The sequence below is a fragment of the Dermacentor albipictus genome, chromosome 2 (assembly GCF_038994185.2).
Source record: "Dermacentor albipictus isolate Rhodes 1998 colony chromosome 2, USDA_Dalb.pri_finalv2, whole genome shotgun sequence".
In the NCBI taxonomy this organism is placed as follows: domain Eukaryota; kingdom Metazoa; phylum Arthropoda; class Arachnida; order Ixodida; family Ixodidae; genus Dermacentor; species Dermacentor albipictus.
In genome coordinates, this window is record NC_091822.1 from 94,497,658 (window position 1) to 94,520,334 (window position 22,677).

Sequence of the window (22,677 nt, forward strand, 5' to 3'; positions counted from 1 at the left end):
GACAAACAATGTGTAAATATACAATTATTGCACTTTATTATAAAATGTCTTAAGGCAACAAGACTATCACAGCAGCTTGGGCAAATATTTGCACGTACTTGTACAGGAAAGATCACAAGAACAGATCCTCATGATTAAATATCACAACAGTGGCCTTTCACAAAGGAAATAGAATACACTCACATGGGTGAGGCAATGTGACTGATAAAGCTGTCATGAAACAAAGAAATGAATATATGCTCATGGGACTAGCACGACTTGTGAACAAACGTTTTACAGAAAGGAATACTCAAAATAGTGAGGCAACGTGACTAAAGAACAATCCTCGTACGAGACAAACCAAGGAATACAATTATCCTAGTGAGGCAACATTACTAGCAAGCAAACCTTGTTGATAATAAAGCAAGGAACCCAGTAATGAGGGGCAGCATGACTAGAGAACAACCTTTTTACAAAACTAAGCAATACACTCAGCCAAGTGGGCAGCATGACTAGAGAAGAAGCCTTTTACAAAACATACCAGAGAATACACTCACTTCAGTGAAACAACAGGACTAGTTAACTGTGTGTATAGCAATAAGTGAAGCAGCTTGACTAGCGAAAAAACCTTTAACAAAAAAGGAAAAAAATTGCACAGAATACACTCACTTGAGTGAAACTGCATGACTAACTGTGCGGACCTAAACATACCACGGCGGGAACAATAGTACCTTGACAGAGAACTCCATTGATGAAAACATATCTTCTAAGTTTAAGCAGGCATTATGAATATACAGAAGCACAACAATAAATATGAAGAAAATTCTGGTTATGTGCTCTAATAAACTGCCAACTAAAAAGTCCAATGAAGAAAATTCGCACAAGTTTCAACATCAGTCAGGCTTGTGTCCACAAAACTACTGTGAAACCCCGGAAAAGTACTTCACGTGCGTGCAGCCACTTTTCTCCTTTTACTATCAGCCATCTTTTGAAGGGACACTGCAAGTCGAGATTTGCCCTCAGCCAGAAGAGAATTGCCACTTTCAATGTCAGCAAAGTCCTTTGACTTGAGGCCACGGCTAATTAAAAGTTCAGCATTTGTTAGCATCTTCCTTGCGGTTTCTACTTCCTTTTGAAGGTCTGCTTGATCACCGCTGCTCGAGCCTGCCTCATCTGCCTTGCGTTGCCGCTTCGCTGACTGCTCTTCCTCAGAAGCAATGCGTTCAGAGTACAGTTTCTTTGCGTTTCGCACAACTCTAACAACCTCAGGCGTAATGCTGAAACGGCAGGGGTCACTATCGAAACGCTTGCCATAGGACACAATATGACGTATCCCATTGATGCTCTCTACCGTTAGCCGCGCCCTGTCATGAAGTCTACGATTCTCACTAAAACCCCTTTCGACATCTGCATTTCCATGGGGAATGCTCAGCAAAGCCTTTACCACTTTATTAGGTAGTGGATACTTGTGCGAGCCATCACTCTTTTTTAAGTCAAAGATGACCTGCCAATATTTGTCAACCCTTGGAGCACTTTCAACTGTCTCCAGTTGAAAAACTGTATACTCATCCATCAGGGTTGAGATTTCCCTTGGCTGTATCACCTGAGGCAGCTTTGCAGCTAAGCACCTCATTTCAGCTTCTGATGACTCCTCCTCCCTGGCCTTAGGAGAAAGGCAACGTAGGCTTCGCAGTGCCATGTTCTCAAAGGGCAGTCGTGATAGCAGATGTTCTGTGGCTTTTAAATAGAAACTTCGGGCACCCAACCGAAAAGCCTTTTTCTCGGCTGGTTCCCAATGGGACATAGCTGCTTCTGTGTCTCCACCAACTTCCACAACAGCCTTCCACATTGCAGAACAATGAACATCCAAATGTGGCAAGTCCTTGCCGTTAACTGTACGGTAAGCTTCGGTTTTCATAAAGCGACCAAGCAGCTTCTGAACGAGAAACACCATCTCTTCATAGAGTCGATGCACCAGTGGTTCACTTCCCTGTAGCAGTGATAGGAATGAAACAAAAATTTCAGAAACGTTCCTAAGGAAGAGGAGCTTGGCATAGAAGGTCTTGTCAGAGAACACCTTCCTCAGTCGTTCACGCAACTGGCCTCCTGTGCGACGGGATGTGTCTGACAGCAGCACTTTCTTAACAGCAGGATACTGCTCTATCAAGCGATCAACAGCAGGCCCCAAAGTGAGCCACCTTGAGCTCACATGGCGCAAAAATACAGTTTCAGGAAGACCAAGTGTCACTTGTTCCGCTTTCATTGCTGCGCTCTGCACAGCTGAATTCTTAAAAAAGTAATAAACATCTATCACAACCCCTTCGATGTCCGACCCAAAGGCATTCAATCCTCGAGCAAACGAGTTGTGCACTTTGTGCAGGCAGCACTCTCCTAAGTCGATGATATTCGGGTAAGCCTCTTGCATTTTCTTTTTCAAGCTTTTCATTACATTTGGACCATCGGTAAAAAAGCAAATGAAGTTCTTCTGCGGAAGGTCCATCATTGCTTTCTGGATCTCACCTGCCAAAATTTCTGCTGTTGCGGAACCCAGCCGGTACGACTGCAGGTGCTCCACTACTACCTGCTGCGCTTTGTCAGAGAAATATCTAACCACCACATCAAGCTGCTGGCACCTTTGCTCTGGAATAGGGGTTTCATCTATAGCAATAGAATAAAACACGTCTGCCTTGTTGAGCTCGTCGACCACAAGCTTCTTGAAGTATGAACCCAGACCGTCAGAAACAATGTAAGAAGTTTTGGACCTCTTGCAGGAAAATTTCTTGGCTATTTCTGAATCCGGGAACATTTTTGGATATAAGTCAGTTGCTGTGTCCGCCCACGAATACGGAATGCCCTTTAGTGTCATACCAAGGACAAAAAGTGTCTCTGCGTGTGTCACTTGGTCATTCAGTGGAATGTTTCGTTGGCTTGTTAATTCCAGAGTTGACTGAGTAGTCTTCGGTCTTTGTAGGACACCTGAAGTGTCTCGGTGCTGATTGGCAGAGTCAATGTGGCGCTTTGTGGCGGCATGCCGCCTTATAGCCGTTACGCCGTGCTGCCTGCAGTTAATGCTGCTGTCGCACAAAACACAAAAGCCAGTTGCTTCGTTTGCTTGACGGCACCACAGTGATATTTTGTCACCATTTTGGTCAGTCTCGAGAAGAATGTCCTGATTGAACTTGGTGGAGCGGCCTGCACAAAAAAAAAGCAATTTCTCATTTCTACTAAATAATGCAATTTACGCTATGCTAAAAGAAAATAAGGTTAAATTGCTCATTACCGATATTTTAGCATTACACGATATACCAGAAATAAAACTAATTCTTTCACATGCGCAAATGTTTAGCAAGATCGCTTCATCTCTTAGTTTAGCACTTCAACCTTTGTCCTGTATTAGAACAGAGCCTACAAGTCCAAATTCAACCTGGCAGAAAAACAACGGCGGCCCGCCGAGACGCTAGACAAAACATCGTGCCCTTTGGATTCCCTTTCTGTTCAACTCTTTCTGCCCCCGTGAACAGCTTGCATTATCATTGCTGCGAGCGGCCACGATACGTTAGCTGTCATGCAAGTTCGGGCATAGCAAGCATGCCAGTTCCATAGTCCTGACTGAAATAGCTCACGCAAACAGCTAAAATTATAAGTTCTAAAGCATAACGCAGGCATGTTTCAGTCAAATAAAAAGGTAGAAACTCAACTCCGTGCACTAGACATTACAGCAAGTTAACGCGGCATCTTCAGTAGCTGTATGTATGCGAGCAACGACGCGACGAGAATTGGTGATCGCAGCGCGGCTGAAACCACCCAGGGCGACGTCGCCGAGAGAAAACAGCGACTAGAGTTTCACTAAGCTAAGCAACGTTTTTTCTGGATGCCTTAATATGTAGCTAGAAGAACGGCGCGGAATTAAAACGTTAAAGATACGAATTTTTTTTTTTATTGGCCAACGCGACTGGTCGCTTGACTGAACCTTCCCTCCGTCCGTGAAATATTGAACCTGAGGAGCTTTCGGCAGACAAGCCGCTTTTTTTTTTAACGAGCGCGCGCCTCCCCACACGCGACCCAAACTTATCGCTAGTCCCCGTCGCGCAGCCGTCATCACGCCTGAAATCGCGCCAACGTGGTTCAGCCGAGGCAGAAGAAGCGCGTGCGGTGAACGCCAATCGCTCCTGAACAGCAGACCGCCATGTTTGCCGCTTTGTTGCCTACGCTGTTGGCACATATTTTTTGACATATAGAACAGCAGCAGACAACGTGCTGGCTATGCCTCTGCAAACTTAAGCAATACAAAATGCATGATAGATGCACCAACCTTTCAGCTTTGCAAGCGCCATAGCGTAGTTGACGGCCGACGGTGAGGGCTAGCACATCCTACTCAGGGCGACCGCACGACCGCATGCCGCAAAGACCATAGCAGCAACAGCAGCAGTTGACAGCAGCAACACCATCAGGCTTGGTTTGGCTCGGATTGCCGCGCGCGCCGCGAGTACGGTAGCTCAAGCGATGCCGCTGTCGATGGTGACATAAGCGGCACTCGATTAATTAGTTTCGTTTCTGGACCGGAGTACAGCCTTCGGCGCAGGGTGGGCGCAGATTTACCATATTTTGCGGAAATGTAGCAGGATGTAGCAGTGTTCACGTTTCGGCGCAGTTCGGCGCAATTGGCGCAGCAGTATCATCACTGCGAGAATCGACAGTAATGTGTGTGTCGGACATCCTTCCCCCATACGCATCTGAGTGGAAACATATCATCCCGCCAGGTGTAACCGCAACAAGAAATTTCAAAGTATACCCGCCTTTGTACTGGGAGTATAGAGTCCTCTGCTGCTGTACAGTTGGTGGCTGCCCAGTGCGAATTTCTGTGCAGTAAATTATCATTGTGCAGTCCGGATAATGTGCCCTAAAACAGTCTGGCATGGTAGCCTGACTAACTCTGAGCGGAGGACGAAAAATCCATTGCTTTCTAGGAAATGCCAAGGTTTTGAGGACACTTTTGAAATGCCGTCAGGCTGATGTTACACTAATGCTGAACAGGGTAGCCAGGGATGAATAGCTGATGCCAAGTCTCAATTTCATCAGGAACAGCAGCAGTCGGTCTTCTTTAGATACGTCACATCTGCTCTCAGTCGAGACCGGAAACACGCTCAAGAGCACGGCGAACACCACCTGACTTACATTACATAAGTCTTCAAGAGCACTTGTACTCCTTGAAACACTTTCGTGGCCAGCAAAATAGCTTGTCCGATGGTCTGGACCACTGTGCTTGCTGGCAACGTTCGGAATGTGTTGCACTTCACAGTCGCGTGTCTCGTGGTGGGTTATCTGCGTTGACAGGTTGTTGCCTTCAGTGCAGCAAATAAACACTGAAAATCTTGTGGTCACGCTGCTCGTCTCCGATGTTTGAGTTTCCTAAGAGAAATTTCATGTTATATTAAGGAGGTGCTGCTCTCACAATTCTAACACTTCATAGCAATTAAAAAGTATAGACTTTGACATGTTCTCAAAAGGTTTGTTATGTGACAAATCTTGTAAGGATAACTATGGTACAAAATTGTCAGTGCAACAGCTAATCTACCATTTCTATATCGCTCCATTCTATTCATAAAGCCATGGCTTTCATGTGCAGCAGACGCATTTTATTGACATGACTGCAATTTGTTTTCAGCTTCTACAAAGACTGACAATTGCTTCTGTTTACACAAAAGCACAACCCAGAAGACTAGGTACTTAAGAAGATACTCTCATTCTTTTGAAATTTGCTTCACAATTACAGTAGTGAGCAAGGTACTAAAATCACTATCGGTATAATCGACTCCATACTTTTAGATACGATAGAAATTAGAACCTTAAAACAAGAACTCTGAAAGAATTATGCAGATCAAAATGCAAATGCTGGAGTATTAATGAAGCAAAACTTTAATAGAGTGGTCAATAAATGCTGTACAACTAATGACATTGCTTGCCAATTGTGTTTATTTTCATCCATATGCAATGTGTAATCTCTTGCAACAGTTATTTTTATGTGCCACAAACGCAATAATTTCTGTATCTCTTATGCCATGTTGGCATTTAATTCTAAATACATTTAAGGCTTTTATATTCCTTGTGTAACAGTGGCACATACTCATTCTGGAAAATCAGCCAATAATTCGCACATACTGAATGGCTAAATCATAAAAAATAAAGTACCTGAAGGAAGCCATTAAATACAATGCACTTTTCATTAAAGAATTGGTGTCCTTTCGATATGCCTACAGGCCTACATAACGAGCTAATGTGTGGTGTATGAAATAATGTTTTATTACACTGAACAGTCATCCACTTCCTCGCACACCTTGTTGGTTAACATACAGTATATATAATCCTGTAAGCTGGTAATACCATTCAGAGCACATATAAGCTTCACATATGCATCCACGAATATGTCAGGCAAGAAACCATAGACCCATGCCAAACTGCAGGAAGAGGCAAAGAAAGGTTTAGTTCAAAATTTTCTGCTGATGAAATGTAGTGGGGTGTTTCTGCTAGTGCACAGTTTCTTATAAAGCTCACCACTGATCTGGCTGCTACGTGGACCTCAGCAGCAGCACACAACACGTTCAGGCCGTCCCATGCTGCTGCATCTATAGAATCGCCAGTCACCTCGGCTGCTACAGAGATGGCACTGCTGCTGGCGTCTTCAGCATCAAATTCTGCTACTTCTGCCGCACAAGGCGCTGCAGTAGCTGAAGCCGCAGATCTGTGCATCCACCTGCAAACGCACGGAAAGCTCAAGTGTGAAAACCTCTATGTAATTCGGCCAGTAATCATGTCTGCTATAAAGTGCGATACCACACCACAGGCCATATTTTATTTATGACGAAGGCACGCAAGATGCAATATCGAAAGAAAGGCTTATGTGTTGACGGTTGTCGAAGGAAAATGAAGTATATTTGATATCCCTAGCAAACGTAATATCATAACAACAAATAAGGATGAGTGAATAATAGCAATTCAACAACATTAAAAAATTTATACGCCTCAGCATCGCAAATCAAATGCAGCTGAAGTTGTGGCTACAAGAGAATCCCCCCCCCCCTTCTGTTGTGGCTGCTTTTTGTCCCATGCAGCCCAGTGCCCAATTCGTTGCATGAATATATTTTGCATTACTGCAAATATAAACCAGTTGATGTCAGTGTTGTGTTGACTGGTCACTCTTCCTCATGCTAATTCTTTAGCTTTTTTTTTCATTATGTATCAGCTAGCTCAACACCAAACCCTTCTGAAGCGACAAAAGTAAGCGCGTGTACAAGGGGCCGTCCGATACGTATCATATATAACTTACCGCGGCACGAGTAAAGCAGGTACCTGCTGAACCTGGAAATCTGTGCAGCAGGAACCGTGGACCGCTTCTTGTAGACGGGTGGGAATATTGTTGGCAGGTAACCCGGATGATTCTCGATGTTGCTTTTTTCTTCGTTGACGAAGTGCCTCGAACAAATTCTCGTATTGTTATTCGGGCTCCAATGTGAGAGGTCATCACCGCTGAAACATGACAGAGAGCAATCTGACACTAAGTAACGCGAAGACTGAACAAATGTGTGCTAGCGTGCGCGAGAGAAATGCTAATTTGCGAACACTCGACGTGCGGTGCAGTGCACTCCTGCCTTGGTTCTGTTTTACGCGCGAGAAAACATCGGCATGATTGAGTCCGGTTCCAGCACTCGCGTCTTGATCCCGGCGCAGACACGAGCTGTACGTTGGCTTATGAATGCACAACAAAAGCACACTGCGTACAAAGTTCCCGCACGGAGCGCTTACGAAGCTAGATTTGACACGTAAACACCACTGCACATTTGTTTTGGAGCGAGACGAGCTAAACGACTATTTAACCAATTTACAACAGCAGGAATCAGTTGACGCGCCTTTATGCAGTTGTCACTTGGCCGTTTACGCCTTCGTTCGTTTAACGGAAATTCGCAAGAGCGACACTTACTTGACGCGCCGAACCGCGACGATCCACTTCAGCCGCCTGTTCGCTTCCCACGGTCTTGAAGGGAAGCGGTAAAATTTGATGCCGTCATCACCTTCACAGTTGTGGCAATCCTTAACGCAGCAGTATCTGCGCTTGTTCTTCTTCTTCACACCTCTCACGGAGGAGCTGCCGAAAGGCAGCGGTAAATCCATTGCAAAATTGGAAAACAAGGCTGTCAGGCGTGCTTGAGCGTAGTACGAATAAAGGTGCCGCGGCGGCGAAGGCCTACCCACGGGTGCTCACCGCCGCTGCTAGGTGGCGCGACGTTTACAGCCAAACTGCATTGCAGGGCGTATGGGGGGAGCTCTACCTGTTTCGCATGTTTATCAGGACCATGCTTGGCATTGTTGGATACTTGTTCTATATTCAGAAGGATGCTACGTTGTCTTTTGTGCGGCTTAACACCCACAAAATGTATGCACGTTTCGCTTCAGTCGCAGTTATTTCTTTCCGCGAGGAAGCTGCCGCGAAAGAACCGGACCAACTAGAAACTAAAAGCTTCGCTGTAAAAAACAAATAGGCATTCATAAAGTTTCTACTAGTTAATCAATGTCGCTTTCGTAAAGGGCACAAAACTTAAACCAAAATATTTCGGGCAATGTAGTTGTTCGGTTAGCCATATTGATGTTTAGCCTGAATTGTGGAAAATGTGAATTGTTCAAAACCATGTCAGACAAACAGAAAGCCGCAGCTACCGATGGGTGCATCAAGGACGTAGAAAAGTTATTTTTTTCTTGAAGTTGATCCAATCTCATTAGCAGAGTCGCCGGACGTTAGTAAAACGTTTCGCACCCTTTCCCTTCGGGGCGCTCTCTCTCTCTCTCTCTCTCTCTCTCTCTGTCTCTCTCATATTCCCATTCTGTTAGCTGCAACCTGCTGCGTGGGTGCCTCTAATTTCTGGCATCGCGTTTCTGCGTAATTTGCCCACAGGCCCGCTCTCATAGAATACGAGAAGTGGCACGCGCACTGGCCGTCAAAAAGTACACCGTCAAAGCAGCGTTTATGTCAAATCTTACGCCGTCGCTACCTTGGCGCCTGAAGGTTTTAGACAACTGGGCTGTTCTTCAATTGCGAGATAGTTTACATCGTCTCTGTAGAGGTCATAGACCGTGTAAAAGGTGCCTGGCTTAGCGTGTCCTTTGACGTAGGCATTTAGACCTGAGAAAAGCGCGTCCGACATCATGGCCCGCCAACTTTGCCGACGGTGTCAACGCCCCTCCATTGAAGGGTTGCATTGGTGCGCGTCATGCACGGTCAGTTCCCATGCAGAGAGAGAAGCGGCAAATGAGTTGTATATTTAGCGCAGTACGCCGCTTATTCTGCTAGTTTGAGAGATGAGAAGCTTAGCAGAAGTTGCAAGTTGGAAATCCCTGCCCCATTATTTCGAGTTTCAAGCGTGTGTAAAGTGCCTTATTTTTAATTACAGATTTTGGGAAGTTACCGCAAGGAAAACAGGAGACTTAAAGAAAGGGACAGTACGAAGCGGTTCCGGTTGTCCATTTGTTCAAGTCTCGTGTTTTGCTTGCAGTAACTTCCCAGAATTATCAATCACCAACTGATCTGTTCCCACACTCTGCTATGTTTATTTTTATTTATTTATACAACATACCCCTAAAGGCTCTCACGTCTGAGGGTATTACACAGAGGTCGGTGGGCAGGTACAGGCAGTTGATGAAAAATACAATACACCGCAAATTCATTGTACACATGATATGACGTTAGAACATACGTATGCCGAACACTGTTAATTCTGACAAGCACAAAGAAAAAGAAAAAAACCAGTAACATGAACAGGGGAGTACTAAAAAAATATACTAATTATACATCTTCGAAACAACAGGTTCAAATGAAATGAAGCAACAAGGTCTACATTATTAGAAATATTAACTAACAAAAAAGGGTTCAAACATGACATATTAATATACGAATCATATAATCGAATACATTCAGATCTACGGCAGTAGTTCTATACCCGTCAATCTCGTGTCGCTCCCCATTGCATCTTTGTCGGGATCCCATTCCCGACAGAAAAAAAACATTGATCACAAAAAGATACCTTTTTTTTTTTCAAAATGACTTTACATTGGTCCATCCATTGGTTTTGTTCAGTGGTTGGTGAACGTCTCGAGGCTACCGTTCTTTCGTGATCGAGGGTACAAAACAAAGCGCCGTCACTTGCAATCGAATATGCTTTCAATGTTGTTCCTCCAGTTCGGTCGCAAACTTCAACGAACAATTAATTCGCTGCTTCGTTTAATTACACGAACGGAAACACCGCTTAGGCCTTTTCACGTTTGCTTCATAAACCTAATACGCTGCGACAAACCATGACGAGTTTGACCTCGCTAAAGAAAGAACTGAGCTTACCGATACGCTGCCGAGTACATGGCGGGAAATGCGCAGTAAAAAGGGTTTCCAAGAATTGTTTGCTATTTACTGGGCTCTATGCATGTTCATCTTTTGCATTTCCACAACGTCCAATCAATGTTTCATAGGTAAACAAACGACAGGTCGCTACCTTTCCTGTCATTGAGAGGCTGCTGTATACAGAATTTTACGCATTTAATTGTTTATTGCGGCTATGGTCGTGTGGTCGACATCTCCTCAACAGAACTGCAACTGAAAGAAATTCATGATTCTCAAAACCTATGCATTGCAGCAGCGTAACGCCTATAAAAAAATAGACCATACTGTATGTGCTGGTGGGCCACCTGCAGGTCATTAATATTTCGAACTCTCGATGTCCGCGACCTACAGCTGGCACCCGTGGCAAACCATGACGGCTGTCCGTAGAAGGGTCGCAACGGAAGCTGAAAGCACGGAAACATGTTGTATGGCAGGTTGCACAATTTCGCATATAGAGCCGCGTGGAAGCGGAACTGCGATTCTGTAGCTATTTATAGTTTAGTAAGCACAAATCAAATCCATGCTAGTTCATTTTGTGCGGCGTTATATAGCGCGTTCCAGTCGTGTACATGAGAGTGCCACGGGAGAATTTTAAGGGGAGGGGTTGCAACTCCCCACTACCTGCCCGACCGGATGCTTTATCACTCTAACATCAAAATAGCTAAGAAAGCTTACAAGTAATATCATTTCATATGCTCGAGTTAATTAACATTACATATCCAGGTAAGGAAATGAATTCGCCGATGTTCGAAGTAATATTCAATGCATTAAATATCGATATCTCCCATTCTTGCACATTTCCCTTCGCGCAAGTATATTCCAATGTACCTACGACATGAATATTATTAATAAATACACTGGACTGCGGCCGCATTTCGATGGGGGCGAAATGCGAAAACACCCGTGTGCTTAGATTTAGGTGCACGTTAAAGAACCCCAGGTGGTCAAAATTTCCGGAGTCTTCCACTACGGCGTGCCTCATAATCAGAAAGTGGTTTTGGCACGTAAAACCCCAAATATTATTATTATTATTATTATTGTATTGGAAGACATAAAGTAGTGTGTTTCTGACATACACTGCTCCGACTTTTTGCAAGCTTACAAGGAAAAACGTGTTTTTCAGCCCAATTTTTGCAACGTATTCTATGCCGCGTAACCTTGAACGCGTTGATGACGCGGTAACACATTAAAGAGTAATAAGCATACCACAAAATTTTATTTGCTTACAATGACTGCCGAAAATCCTGTAACCGGTAGGCTGAAGATGAAAAAAAAAACTAGATGAAGTGTAATCAAGTGTTGACATAACCCACAGTGCGGGTGTCTCTTTAGATTCCATGTCCAATTCGCAATTTTTTCTTCTTCCTAAAAGAAGTGGCCCTCGGACTTCCTGTAATTGCACACTATCCTTTTCATCGTTGGGGTCAGGACCCTACATCTCCATAGCCTAACCAACCATTGTTTCTCGGCCGATTTTGCCGGAATGAAGAAAACTGATCTCGTTGTGGTAAATTCGGCTTCTCCACTAGGAAACGCAGCACCTGCGCGTATTATTGTTCATCTTGACCAACACACGAGCGAAACGGGTAAACAAAAGGATGTGCCTGCATGGCAGGTTTTGACCCATCCCGGACAAGCCGCGTGAAAACGTGGTCATACTGCGTTGTCGTCTGCGCGACAGTCGACGGGCACTGCGAGGCGGGTTGGTCAACTTTTGGAAATCATGCGCGCACCCACCTTCCACGGCACCCAAATCTCGACCTTGACTGATTGCCTGCCTCGTTCTCAGCAAAGCTTTACTTTTCGGGGAAGTCCACCGGGCATTGCCACGCGTAAACAAAATTATGCAGGCTCCACGCACTGTGGGAATCGATGTAAGCGAAGTTTTCTGTGCTGGTTGCTTTCAATGACGATAATTAGCGGTGATGTTCACGGTGAAAGCTTAATTTCTTCAACATTTATACTAACACGAGAGCGGCCAGTTCATTTTAAACGTTCCTTTGTGTGCGCCACTGCTGTTTGTCTGCGCATACCAAAGAACACAGACAGGGAGAGATGCTTGGCTTACACCTTGTCCGCCATATTTAATCATCTCCGAGAGGGTTGAGCATTGTCATTGCCTCATATGGCACTTCGCATCGTGGCAGAAGTATCAAAGTTGAATTCGATTATGGGGCTGTAGGTCCCAAAGCCACAATCGAATTATGAGGCACGCTCTAGTGGCTGCCTCCGGATTAATTTTGACACCATGATGTCATATAACGCGTCCCAATATGTGTAAATTGTGTGCAAGTGCATGTGGGTTTTCTATTTCGCACCCGTCGAAATGCGGCTGCCGCGGATGGGATTAAATCCGTGACATCAAGCAAGGCCACAGCCGCAACGCTACCGCGGCGGGCTCACAATTGTTGACTTGACGGTCGACCGTTTCCGCAGAGTCTCTACAGTTCTGTGTCCCCTGGAGTAGAAAAGGAAGCACTGCAATTTCAACAATGCTTTTGAGGACGGTCACGGATAATTGCAGCTGTCAAGAGGATAATGCGGCGACGCTCAAGGAGCTCTATAAAGCACTGCGCACATTCGATGCGGTTGGGACCAAACGTTGCTTCTCACTTCGCCTTATTTCTGATTCGCTATTCTCATGTATAAACATTTTTCTAAACCAGCCTGCAGCAGCGCCAGCAGCTGCAGTGGGAAAGTCGAAGAAAGAGACATAGAAAGCTTCCCTTTAAAAAGTTATGCAGATCCCACGCACTCTGGGTATCAATGTAAGCGAAGCATTCCCTGCTGGATGCTTTAATTGACGATAATTAGCGGTGGTGTTGACAGCTAAAGCCTAATTTCTTCAACGTTTAGTCTAAGACGGGAGTGATGAGTATGTGTTAAACGTTACCTTGCGGGCACCGCTGCTGCTTGTGTAGCACACAGAGCATACAGGGAGAGGCGTTTGCGTGAGGCGTTGTTGTGCGCCATTTTTCATACCCTCTGAGATGGGTTGAGCATAGTCATTACCTCATAAGGCACATCACAATGTGGCTGAAGTACTAAACTTAAATTGTGTTATGGGGTTGTACATGAAAAAAAAATGGCTGTGGCTTAGCTAAGGCTAAGCCCAGGATGCGAAGCATACTAGCCTTTATTTTAGTTGTTGAACCACTGTTTAGCCTGGTGAACTGCTGTTGCTTGGCTATATTTGGTTCCGCTAGACGAAGAAACAACTCATGCAGGCGAGCACACGAGCTGAGGCCCGGCTATGTAGCCACGCGGCCGCAAGCGACCGCACGAGTTTAAAAAAAAATTAAATTATCGGGTTTTACGTACCAAAACCACTTTCTGATTATGAGGCACGCCGTAGTGGAGGACTCCGGAAATTTTGACCACCTCGGGTTCTTTAACGTGCACCTAAATCTAATACACGGGTGTTTTCGCATTTCGCCCCTATCCAAATGCGGCCGCCGTGGCCAGGATTCGATACCGCGACCTCGTGCTCAGCAGCCTAACACCATGGCCACTGAGCAACCACGGCCGGTGTAAAGCGCACGAGTTGAGCCTCCGCTTTTGCAGCTGTTATGACGTCATATGGTAGCTACGCGGCCGCGCGCGGCGCAGCAAGGAAGAGCGTGGTTGTGCGGCTAAAATGCTTCGCATAAAAACCACAATCGCATTACGAGGCACGTCGTAGTGGCAGACTCCGGACTAATTCCGACACCATGATGTTCTTTAACGTGTCCCAAAATCTAAGTTTTCTATTTTGTCCCCGTCGAAATGCGGCTGTCGCGGTTGGGACCAAATAGCCGTAAAGCTAACGCGGCGGGCACGAAGTGTTGATTGTGTGGTAGACCGTTTTCGTAGTGTCGCCTGGACCCTACGGTGCGCTTTAATTAATGCGGCTCTGCTTTTGCACCCCCGGCGTAGTTTTTCCGCTGGTAATCACTACAGTTACGGGGCCCGGTACTTTAACATGAGCACTACAGTGACGGTGCCCGTCACTTTAACAACAACACGGGTACCACGGGGCCGTCGCTAAAACGATGTCGGCATTGGGGGCGAGCACTTACGGAGTCGCCATGGGTCGGATGCACCTCAATTGCGTCTTCTCATAGATAACGCGGCGCGCTCCGCAATGTTTTGGCTATCGCCGGTAAATAAAGATACCAGGCGGGAGCCCTCCTGGACATTTTTGCAAGTACACAGGATGAATGCAACACATTAGCACATAATAAAACAGAAAAGAATTTTTTTTTACATTATGCATGAAAATTATCAGCAATTACATAAATTATCAAACCGCAAGGAACAAATGGCCAATCAAGAATACAGGCACCAAACCAGTGCTTCATTCCTAATAAATACGATTTTAATACTTTGCCGAAATTTTGTTTCTTTTATTTTGGATGGTATTTTGTTCCATGTCATAATTCCAAAAAATTCACATGCATTATGTACAGGAGGCAGGGTAAAATTTCCAGTGGCAGTACTTCCGGTAGCATATGACGATGACAGAAATATGGACACAGGGAAAGCATGACTGCGTTTCACAACGGCTGTTTACGTAGATAGCTGTTTTATGCTCAGACATTAACTCCAATGGGGATATGTTAAGTTGATTTGAGCATAACAGAATGAATGTTCAATACAACCGGGCCCCGTCACTTTTGTGTAGGTGTTAGAGAGCCAGAAGCCGTCACTGCCGGGCAGATGTTGAAGGGTCGTGTCCAGTCACTGTAACAATTGCCTCTTCCCCTTGACATATCTGCACAGTGTTCATTTTTCAGAAATAGTTGGAACCGAGTGTACTGTACCCTAAGCAGTTTATTCACTTTCCCGGAAACCGCCGTCTTTTTGCCTTCTCACGTCAGCTAACCCCCCCCCTCGTCCCTTCTATAGGAACTGCCTCTTCTCCCTATAGTTCTACTTACGTCCCCTCCTGACTGACACCTTCGTAGAAAGGGCAGCGCTGCTGTTTCTGGAATGCAGCTGAGGAAAGTCACGGATAATTATAGCTGTCAAGAGGTTAATGTGGTCACGTCCAATGAGCTACGGGGGCATTGTGCACATTCGACGCGGTGGGGTGAAAACGACTTTCTAGCGTCGCCTTTCCTCTCTGACTCATTTCTGTCATGTATACACACCCAAGGACAATCCCCCTCCCCCCGCCCGAATGCGGCGTGCCTGACAGCAGCAGGGGGAACATCGAAGACACAAAGAAAGCTTCGCTTTAAAAACGAGGGGCGAGTTTTCCCCTCAACTCATTGCCCTTTCCCATTGGGTAAGGGGGCAGTACGCACCGATCACAGCACTAGTTTTTTTTCATTCTGTGGCTGCCCACTGTGCTCTTCGGTTCCTTGCTGTGTGTACCACTGAAAGTGACCGTGTGATTTTTGTCGCAGGTGCTCTCTTGCCATGGCGCTGAACGTGAACGATGTGGAGCGGCTGGCCGTGGAGAAGCTTCGAGCTCTCAAGCGTCGTAGCCGCGATCTTCGGAAGTGGCTACTTCTGAAGATCCTGCTGGCAAAGACCAGGAGAATTCGGCACAACTGGGAGGTATGAGTTTTCTACAGCGTGTATCTTTCCCTTCCTAGGTCGATCGTAGCCGAACCGTATCTGCGGCGACTATGAATGATATTATCATCATGTAGTTTATAACTGACAAATTCCGGTCGCTTCGCAGTTTCTTAACGGCCGCGATATTTCTTTTTACTATGAAATTAGGGATTCAGCTTTTCCTTTCGTGAAGCGCTTATTTATTCATTTCTAGAAAGAAATTCTTAACTTGCACGGAAGCGTACGCGGAATGTTTTCATAATGGCGGTGGTGGTGGTGGTGGCGGGTTATTAGCACGCTGGTGTAGACTAGCGATTTGTCACAGATGTGTGCTACCACACATTCAACAAATCATTCTTAATCGAATTAATGTTGCGGGATTGGCTAGTTCCTCCATACATGCAAAGGGCGCGGACAAAGATGCTGGTGGCAAAGACCCTCAGAATCCGGCACAACTTGGACGCATGAGTTAATATCATGTGGATATTTCGATTGTTAGGTAAGTGGTAGCCAAGCCACCTCTGTGGCTAGCGTGAATACTGCAATCACGATGTAGCTAATAACCGAGAAGTATCGGTCGCTGCATATTTCGTTAGCAACCGCGATAGCTTTTTTTTACACCTGAAGTTTAGAAAACATTCCACAAGTCTCCGCCACGGATGCGTATACACTCAAAATCAATAACAAGGTTTGTAGTCAATTATCAACAAAGTTATACATGTACACAAAAGCGAAGTCACACACCTTCCCGACAAAGGCAACGACACTTCAATTAACATAATAAATTCAAAAATTGAAGTTCTTTCTCAGTGATATGAAGTGTGAGAGAGCGCTGTAAACTGGAAAAAGAAATTACCGAAGCGTTCCACATAAAAAAGTTGGGCGCGCATACATGTGTGAGTGAACCTTCGGTTCATAGCAATGATAAAGAAATTCAATTTCTAAATTTATCATGTTAACCCACGTGTTGTTGCCTTTGTCGGGAAGGTGTGTGACTTCGCTTTTGTGTACGTGCATAACTTCGTTGATTATTGACTAAAAAACCTTGTTATTGTTCTTGGGTGTATAAGCATGCGTGGGGGAGATTTGTGGAAACTTTTGAGAAAAAATTCAGCTGTAAATCCAGCGTTGTCTTGTCCGTTTCTACTTGTGCTCGCGTCCGTACTTCCTGGAAACCATTATACGTTCACCATGCACCAACTGGCCCAGCAAACTACTCTACGAAAAAAAGCTTATTTTTTTTTACTATGCAATTAGCGATACAGCTTTCCCTTTCGTAAAGCTCTTACTTATTCCTTTCTACAAAGAAATTCTTAAGTTGCACGTAAGCATCAGCGGAATATTTTAATAATGGCGGTGCTGGTGGTTGTGGAGGGTTATCAGCACGTTGGTGCATACTAACCTATATGTCACAGACTGAAGTAGTGAAGGCAAGGCGCAAAAGACAAGGACTCAAGAAGAAGAACACAAGCCACAGTACCGGCACCACTCGCAACTAAGTTTATTGCCGCAACAAGCCTACCTTATGTATCTTATTCTCGCCGAGTCACGCACTAAACTTTAGAAGTAACGAACAGCAATCTATCGACCACTCAGGAATCATATCTGGTACATAATATCGAATGAGGAAACAAGAACCACACGTGGATCAGCATGGCAGGCAATTGATCTAGTATGGTCTTTTCCAAGCCAACGGCGACAAAAAACGAGACATAAAAAGTACCGTCTGCGCTTCACTATCAAACTATCCACAACATAACACACTTCAAACGCCTAAGGCCCAGTCAGTGATAAAACTCGCACGACTATGGGAATAATGACCAACGAGTAACACGGAAAAAACATAAAAAAGGCGTCTAACTACAGCGTCTGCGTCAAAACTAAAATCTCTAATAGTCACTCACCTAAAAAAATTGATAATACATGTGAGCGCACGAAAAATGAACCACGTGACAAACAATGAAACGGACAGAACAGTAAAACGATAAAGGCCTAAAGAACAACGTCTGCATCAAAAAAAAGTCCTACAAAAGCTTAAGGGCCACTAGAAAATCGTCAACAAAATAAAAACTACTTAAATAAAAGGAAGACAGACGGAAAAACCAAATGGAATCTATCTAACATGATGCCTGAATGAAACCGAGAGAAACGCCCGGCTTGTTCGATTCAGCATCAGAAGAAATTCACTGAATGCAAGACACGTGTCGTCCACCAAATCCCTCTAAGCTGTGGTCGCAGCTATATCGGTCAAATAGGTCGATGTTTCAATAGGCGTGCAATGGAACGTTGTCGTAATCTGTCCAACAATGAAGGGAGTTTCCTTGCCGAGCATTGTAGAGACTGCACTAATTGCCGCCCTCAGTTTGACAAAACTAAATTTTTGAAGTTTGGAAAAGACAGGTTCGAGCGGGAAATTGTGGAAGCCTATTTCATCAAGAAAGAGGGAAACGCATGCGTCAGCAGGCCGTCCGTTATGCTTAGTGACAAGGAGACGACTTTTTTAGAAGGTTTCATTCAGGCCTCATGTTAGAGTGATTCCATATGGTTTTTCCGTCTGTCTCCCTTTTATGTAACTAGTTTTTATTTTGTTTACGATTTTCCAGTGGCTCTCAAGCTTTTGTTGAATTTCTTTTTTGACGCAGACGTTGTTCTTTAGACCTCTATCATTCAACTCTTCTGTCCATTTCATTGTTTGTCAAGTGGTTCATTTTTCGCGCGGTCACATGTTTTATCAATTTTTTAGGTTAGTGACTATTAGAGATTTTAGTTTTGACGCAGACGCTGTAGTTAGACGCCTTTTTCATGTTTTTTCCGTGTTATTCGTTGGTCATTCTTGCCATAGTCGTGCGGGTTTTATCACTGACTGGGCCTTAGGCATTTGAAGTGTGTTATGTTGTGGATAGTTTGATAGTGAAGCGTACACGGTACTTTTTATGTCTCGTTTTTTGTCGCCGTTGGCTTGGAAAAGACCATACTAGATCAACTGCCTCCCGCTCCGATCCACGTGTGGTTCTTGTTTGCTCATGCGATATTACGAGCCAGATATGACTCCTTAGTGGTCGATAGATTGCTGTTTTTTACTTCTAAAGTTTAGGTCACTTCATGTTGCATTACCAACCACAACAGTTTTTTTTTTTACTATGCAACTAGCGATACAGCTTTCCCTTTCGCAAAGCTCGTATTTATTCGTTTCTCTAAAGAATTTCTTAAGATGCACGGAAGCGTACGTTGAATTATTTCATAATGGCGGTGCTGGTGGTGGTGGCGGGTTAACAGCACGCTGGTGTAGACTAGCGATTTGTCACAGATGTGTGCTACCACACATCCATCAAAACATTTTTATACGAAATAATGTTGCGAGATCAGCTAGTTGCTCCAACATGGAAAGGACGCAGAATGAGATCCTGCTGGCAACGACCCGGAGAATCCAGCACAACTGTGAGGTATGAGTTTTCTACCATGTAGATATTTCCCTTGCTAGGTAAAATGTTAGGCAAACCATCTCTGCTGCTAGCGTGAATACTGTAATCATGATGTAACTAATAACTGCGAAGTACTGGTCACTTCATATTTCGTTAACAACCACAATAGGTTTTTTTTTTCTATGCAACTAGCGATACAGCTTTCCCTTTCGCAAAGCTTGTATTTATTCGTTTCTATAAAGAAATTCTTAAGATGCACGGAAGCGTACACAGAATTATTTCATAATGGCGGTGCTGGTGGTGGTGGTGGCGGGTTATCAGCACGCTGGTGTAGACTAGCGATTTGTCACAGATGTGTGCTACCACACATCCATCAAAACATTTTTATACGAAATAATGTTGCGAAATCGGCTAGTTGCTCCAACATGGAAAGGACCCAGAATGAGATCGTGCTGGCAACAACCCGGAGAATCCAGCACAACTGTGAGGTATGAGTTTTCTACCATGTAGATATTTCCCTTGCTAGGTAAAAGGTTTGGCAAACCATCTGTGTGGCTAGCGTGAATAATGTAATCATCATGAAGCTAAAAACTGAGCAATACCGGTCACTTCATATTTCGTTAACAACCACAATAGGTTTTTTTTTTCTATGCAACTAGCGATACAGCTTTCCCTTTCGCAAAGTTCGTATTTATTTGTTTCTATAAACAAATTCTTAAGTTACAAGGAATGGCGGTGCTGGTGGCGGGTTAACAGCACGCTGGTGTAGACTAGCGATTTGTCACAGATGTGTGCTACCACACATCCATCAAAACATTTTTATACGAAATAATGTTGCGAGATCGGCTAGTTGCTCCAACATTCGTGAGTGGGAACAACGCGAAGGATGCTAACAAGAATTATTGCACATTGCAATCAACGCGACTACCTTCTAGGATTGAAAGAACAGTGCGTGAAGTTTCATTAAATAATTAAATTATGGGGTTTTACGTGCCAAAACCACTTTCTGATTATGAGGCACGCCGTAGTGGAGGACTCCGGAAATTTCGACCACCCGGGGTTCTTTAACGTGCACCTAAATCTAAGTAAACGGGTGTTTTCGCATTTCGCCCCCATCAATATAAGGCCGCCGTGGCCGGGATTCGATGCCGCGACCTCGTGCTCAGCAGCCTAACACCATAGCCACTGAGCAACCACGGCGGATTGAAGCTTCATTTTGAGCCCCTGGCTTTATAACAAGCACGGGCTGTTACGAGCATCGCGCTTTAGCTTAGTCGCAACGATTCCTGTGATTTAGGACACGTATATGGTAAAATACATCGATTTGTACAATAGACTAGTATGGATGATGATAATGTGTGGTAATTTATGGCGCAAAGGCCAGGTTTGGCCAAAGATCACCATGACAAGTGGCAAAAAATGCAGTCTACCCCTCAAAAAGCACAATAAAGGTGAGCGCGGGAAAACAGATATTTACTTACGAATGGCATAATAAGTGACAGGCGCATACTCTTTTTGGGTACAATTGTGTAGCTGTTAAGCAATTAATAAAAGAAATTTTTGCTTTGCCCGTGAACAACGTCAAGCATTCGGACCCTTGACCCGTGCTGTTGCTGTGTTTCTCCCATCGCGTATGCATTTACGTTTACTGTGTGAATTGCTCCAAAGGTATCATCCAGCATGCAAAAATTTAAAAAGAAAATCAGTCAGCTGAAATTCATTTTTTTTATTTTCACATGCTAAATGATACCTCAGGAGCAATCCACGGAGTAAACACAATTTTTTGTGCAGGAGAAGAAAAACAGCAACAGCGCGACCCAACGGTCGGAACACTTGACGTCCGTAAGGCGTAAATTTGCCTCACTCATTGGTTAGCAGCAGCACAATTGTAACCGAAAAGAATATGAGTCTGTCACTTACAATATATTATTCGAAAGTAAAGAAATTTCTGTGGCTCCCGCGCTCGCCTTTGTTGCGCCTTTTTGGGGAGTATGTGGCATTATTTTGTCATCATATCCTGGAGGTCGAACAGGAGATGTCGCCGTACGCGTAAGGTCTAAGTTGCCTGCAAAACTCAATGCTTATTTTTTTTCTTGGACTGAGAGGGACACAGTGACACACTTAGCCCTGGAACCGCACGAGGTGGACTCGCGAACTATTTCGAAGCGCAAGCGCCTGTGAAGACAGCCTCCGAAAAGGACTGGCCGAGGGGCGTCCTCCGCGCATGGTTGTAGGCTGCCTAATACGGCCGCAGAAAGAAGCGCGTAAGAAAGAAGAGGCGCAAGCAGAAAGAAGCCCGAAAGAAAGAAGAGCCGCGTCCCCGTTGCTAGGCGACACCGGCTATACGGAGCATGCGCAGCGCGGTGTCCATCTGGGAACCCCAGCAAGCCGCTTTGTGTAAACATGTTAATGGTTCAACCGGTATGCTGTAGCAAGTAACCTCTATATTTAGGCAAAGGCGCTCAATACTATATGCCTATACAAGATGTAAAAGTGTTGTAACCTGGTGTTTAGGTGCACGCCTACTTACCATTAATAGAAGTTTAATTTGTAAAGATTGATGTTTAACCTATAGATTAAAGATGCACAAAACTGAGAATATACCCCTTTAATAAACGTTACCGTGCTAAGAGTGTGCCGTGCATACTGCATTCATGATGTAGCTAATAACTTTGAAGTACCGGCCGCGGTTATATATCTATAAACGTCGTGCGGCGTGACACGGCGAGGTCGTATTGCGGCGTTAGCCTGTTTTCTCTTGTTTTTCGAGAAAGGGGATGATAACCGAATTTTTTTTTTCAGTTGTGTTCGTTCCGTTCTCTACGACGCACTCACACGTATTACGGAAATTTTGTTCTCAAAAATAGCCATCGCATTCTTTTTTTTTTTGCGAGCGCTCTCATATATTATGGCTGTACCCGCCGTGGTTGCTCAGTGGCTATGGTGTTAGACTGCTGAGCACGAGGTCGCGGGATCGAATCCCGGCCACGGCGGCCGCATTTCGATGGGGCCGAAATGCGAAAACACCCGTGTACTTAGATTTAGGTGAACGTTAAAGAACCCCAGGTGGTCCAAATGCAGAGAGAGAGCCGGGACATTGATTGTATATTTAGCGCGCTACGCCGCCTATTCTGCATGTTTGCGAGATGAGCAGCTTAGCAGAAGTTGCAGGTTGGAAATCCCTGCCCCATTATTTTGAGTTTCAACCGTCTGTAAAGTGCCTTATTTTTAATTACAGATTTTGGGAAGTTACCGCAAGGAAAACAGGAGACTTAAAGAAAGGGACAGTACGACGCGGTTCCTGTTGTCCCG

General features: G+C 44.8%; 2 protein-coding genes across 2 annotated transcripts; both read right to left on the bottom strand.

The window, feature by feature from the left end:
- Positions 1 to 13: 13 nt before the first annotated feature.
- LOC139055999 (uncharacterized) lies at positions 14 to 4,588 on the bottom strand. Its single transcript, XM_070533747.1, has 2 exons — positions 4,292 to 4,588; positions 14 to 3,171 (listed from the first exon to the last, which is right to left on the bottom strand). Exons 1-2 carry the CDS (start codon positions 4,311 to 4,313, stop codon positions 923 to 925), a joined length of 2,271 nt encoding a protein of 756 aa, XP_070389848.1. The 5' UTR covers positions 4,314 to 4,588; the 3' UTR covers positions 14 to 922.
- Positions 4,589 to 4,592: 4 nt separating this feature from the next.
- On the bottom strand, positions 4,593 to 8,235 carry LOC135902693 (THAP domain-containing protein 11-like). The gene is made up of 4 exons (XM_065432902.2): positions 7,955 to 8,235; positions 7,327 to 7,503; positions 6,532 to 6,730; positions 4,593 to 5,388 (listed from the first exon to the last, which is right to left on the bottom strand). The coding sequence occupies exons 1-4, from the start codon at positions 8,143 to 8,145 to the stop codon at positions 4,984 to 4,986; spliced, it is 972 nt and encodes a 323-aa protein (XP_065288974.1). The 5' UTR covers positions 8,146 to 8,235; the 3' UTR covers positions 4,593 to 4,983.
- Between the last annotated feature and the right edge of the window lie 14,442 nt (positions 8,236 to 22,677).

Excerpts from the sequence above, each read along its gene's own strand:
- LOC139055999 (XM_070533747.1), bottom strand. The coding sequence starts at position 4,313 with ATGGCGCTTGCAAAGCTGAAAG. Across the intron at positions 3,172-4,291 it reads GGCGCTTGCAAAGCTGAAAG|GCCGCTCCACCAAGTTCAAT; the intron begins GTTGGTGCATCT and ends TTTTTTGTGCAG.
- LOC135902693 (XM_065432902.2), bottom strand. The coding sequence starts at position 8,145 with ATGGATTTACCGCTGCCTTTCGGCAGCTCCTCCGTGAGAGGTGTGAAG. Across the intron at positions 7,504-7,954 it reads GTCGCGGTTCGGCGCGTCAA|CGGTGATGACCTCTCACATT; the intron begins GTAAGTGTCGCT and ends GTCATGTTTCAG. Across the intron at positions 5,389-6,531 it reads ACGTAGCAGCCAGATCAGTG|GAAACTCAAACATCGGAGAC; the intron begins GTGAGCTTTATA and ends AATTTCTCTTAG.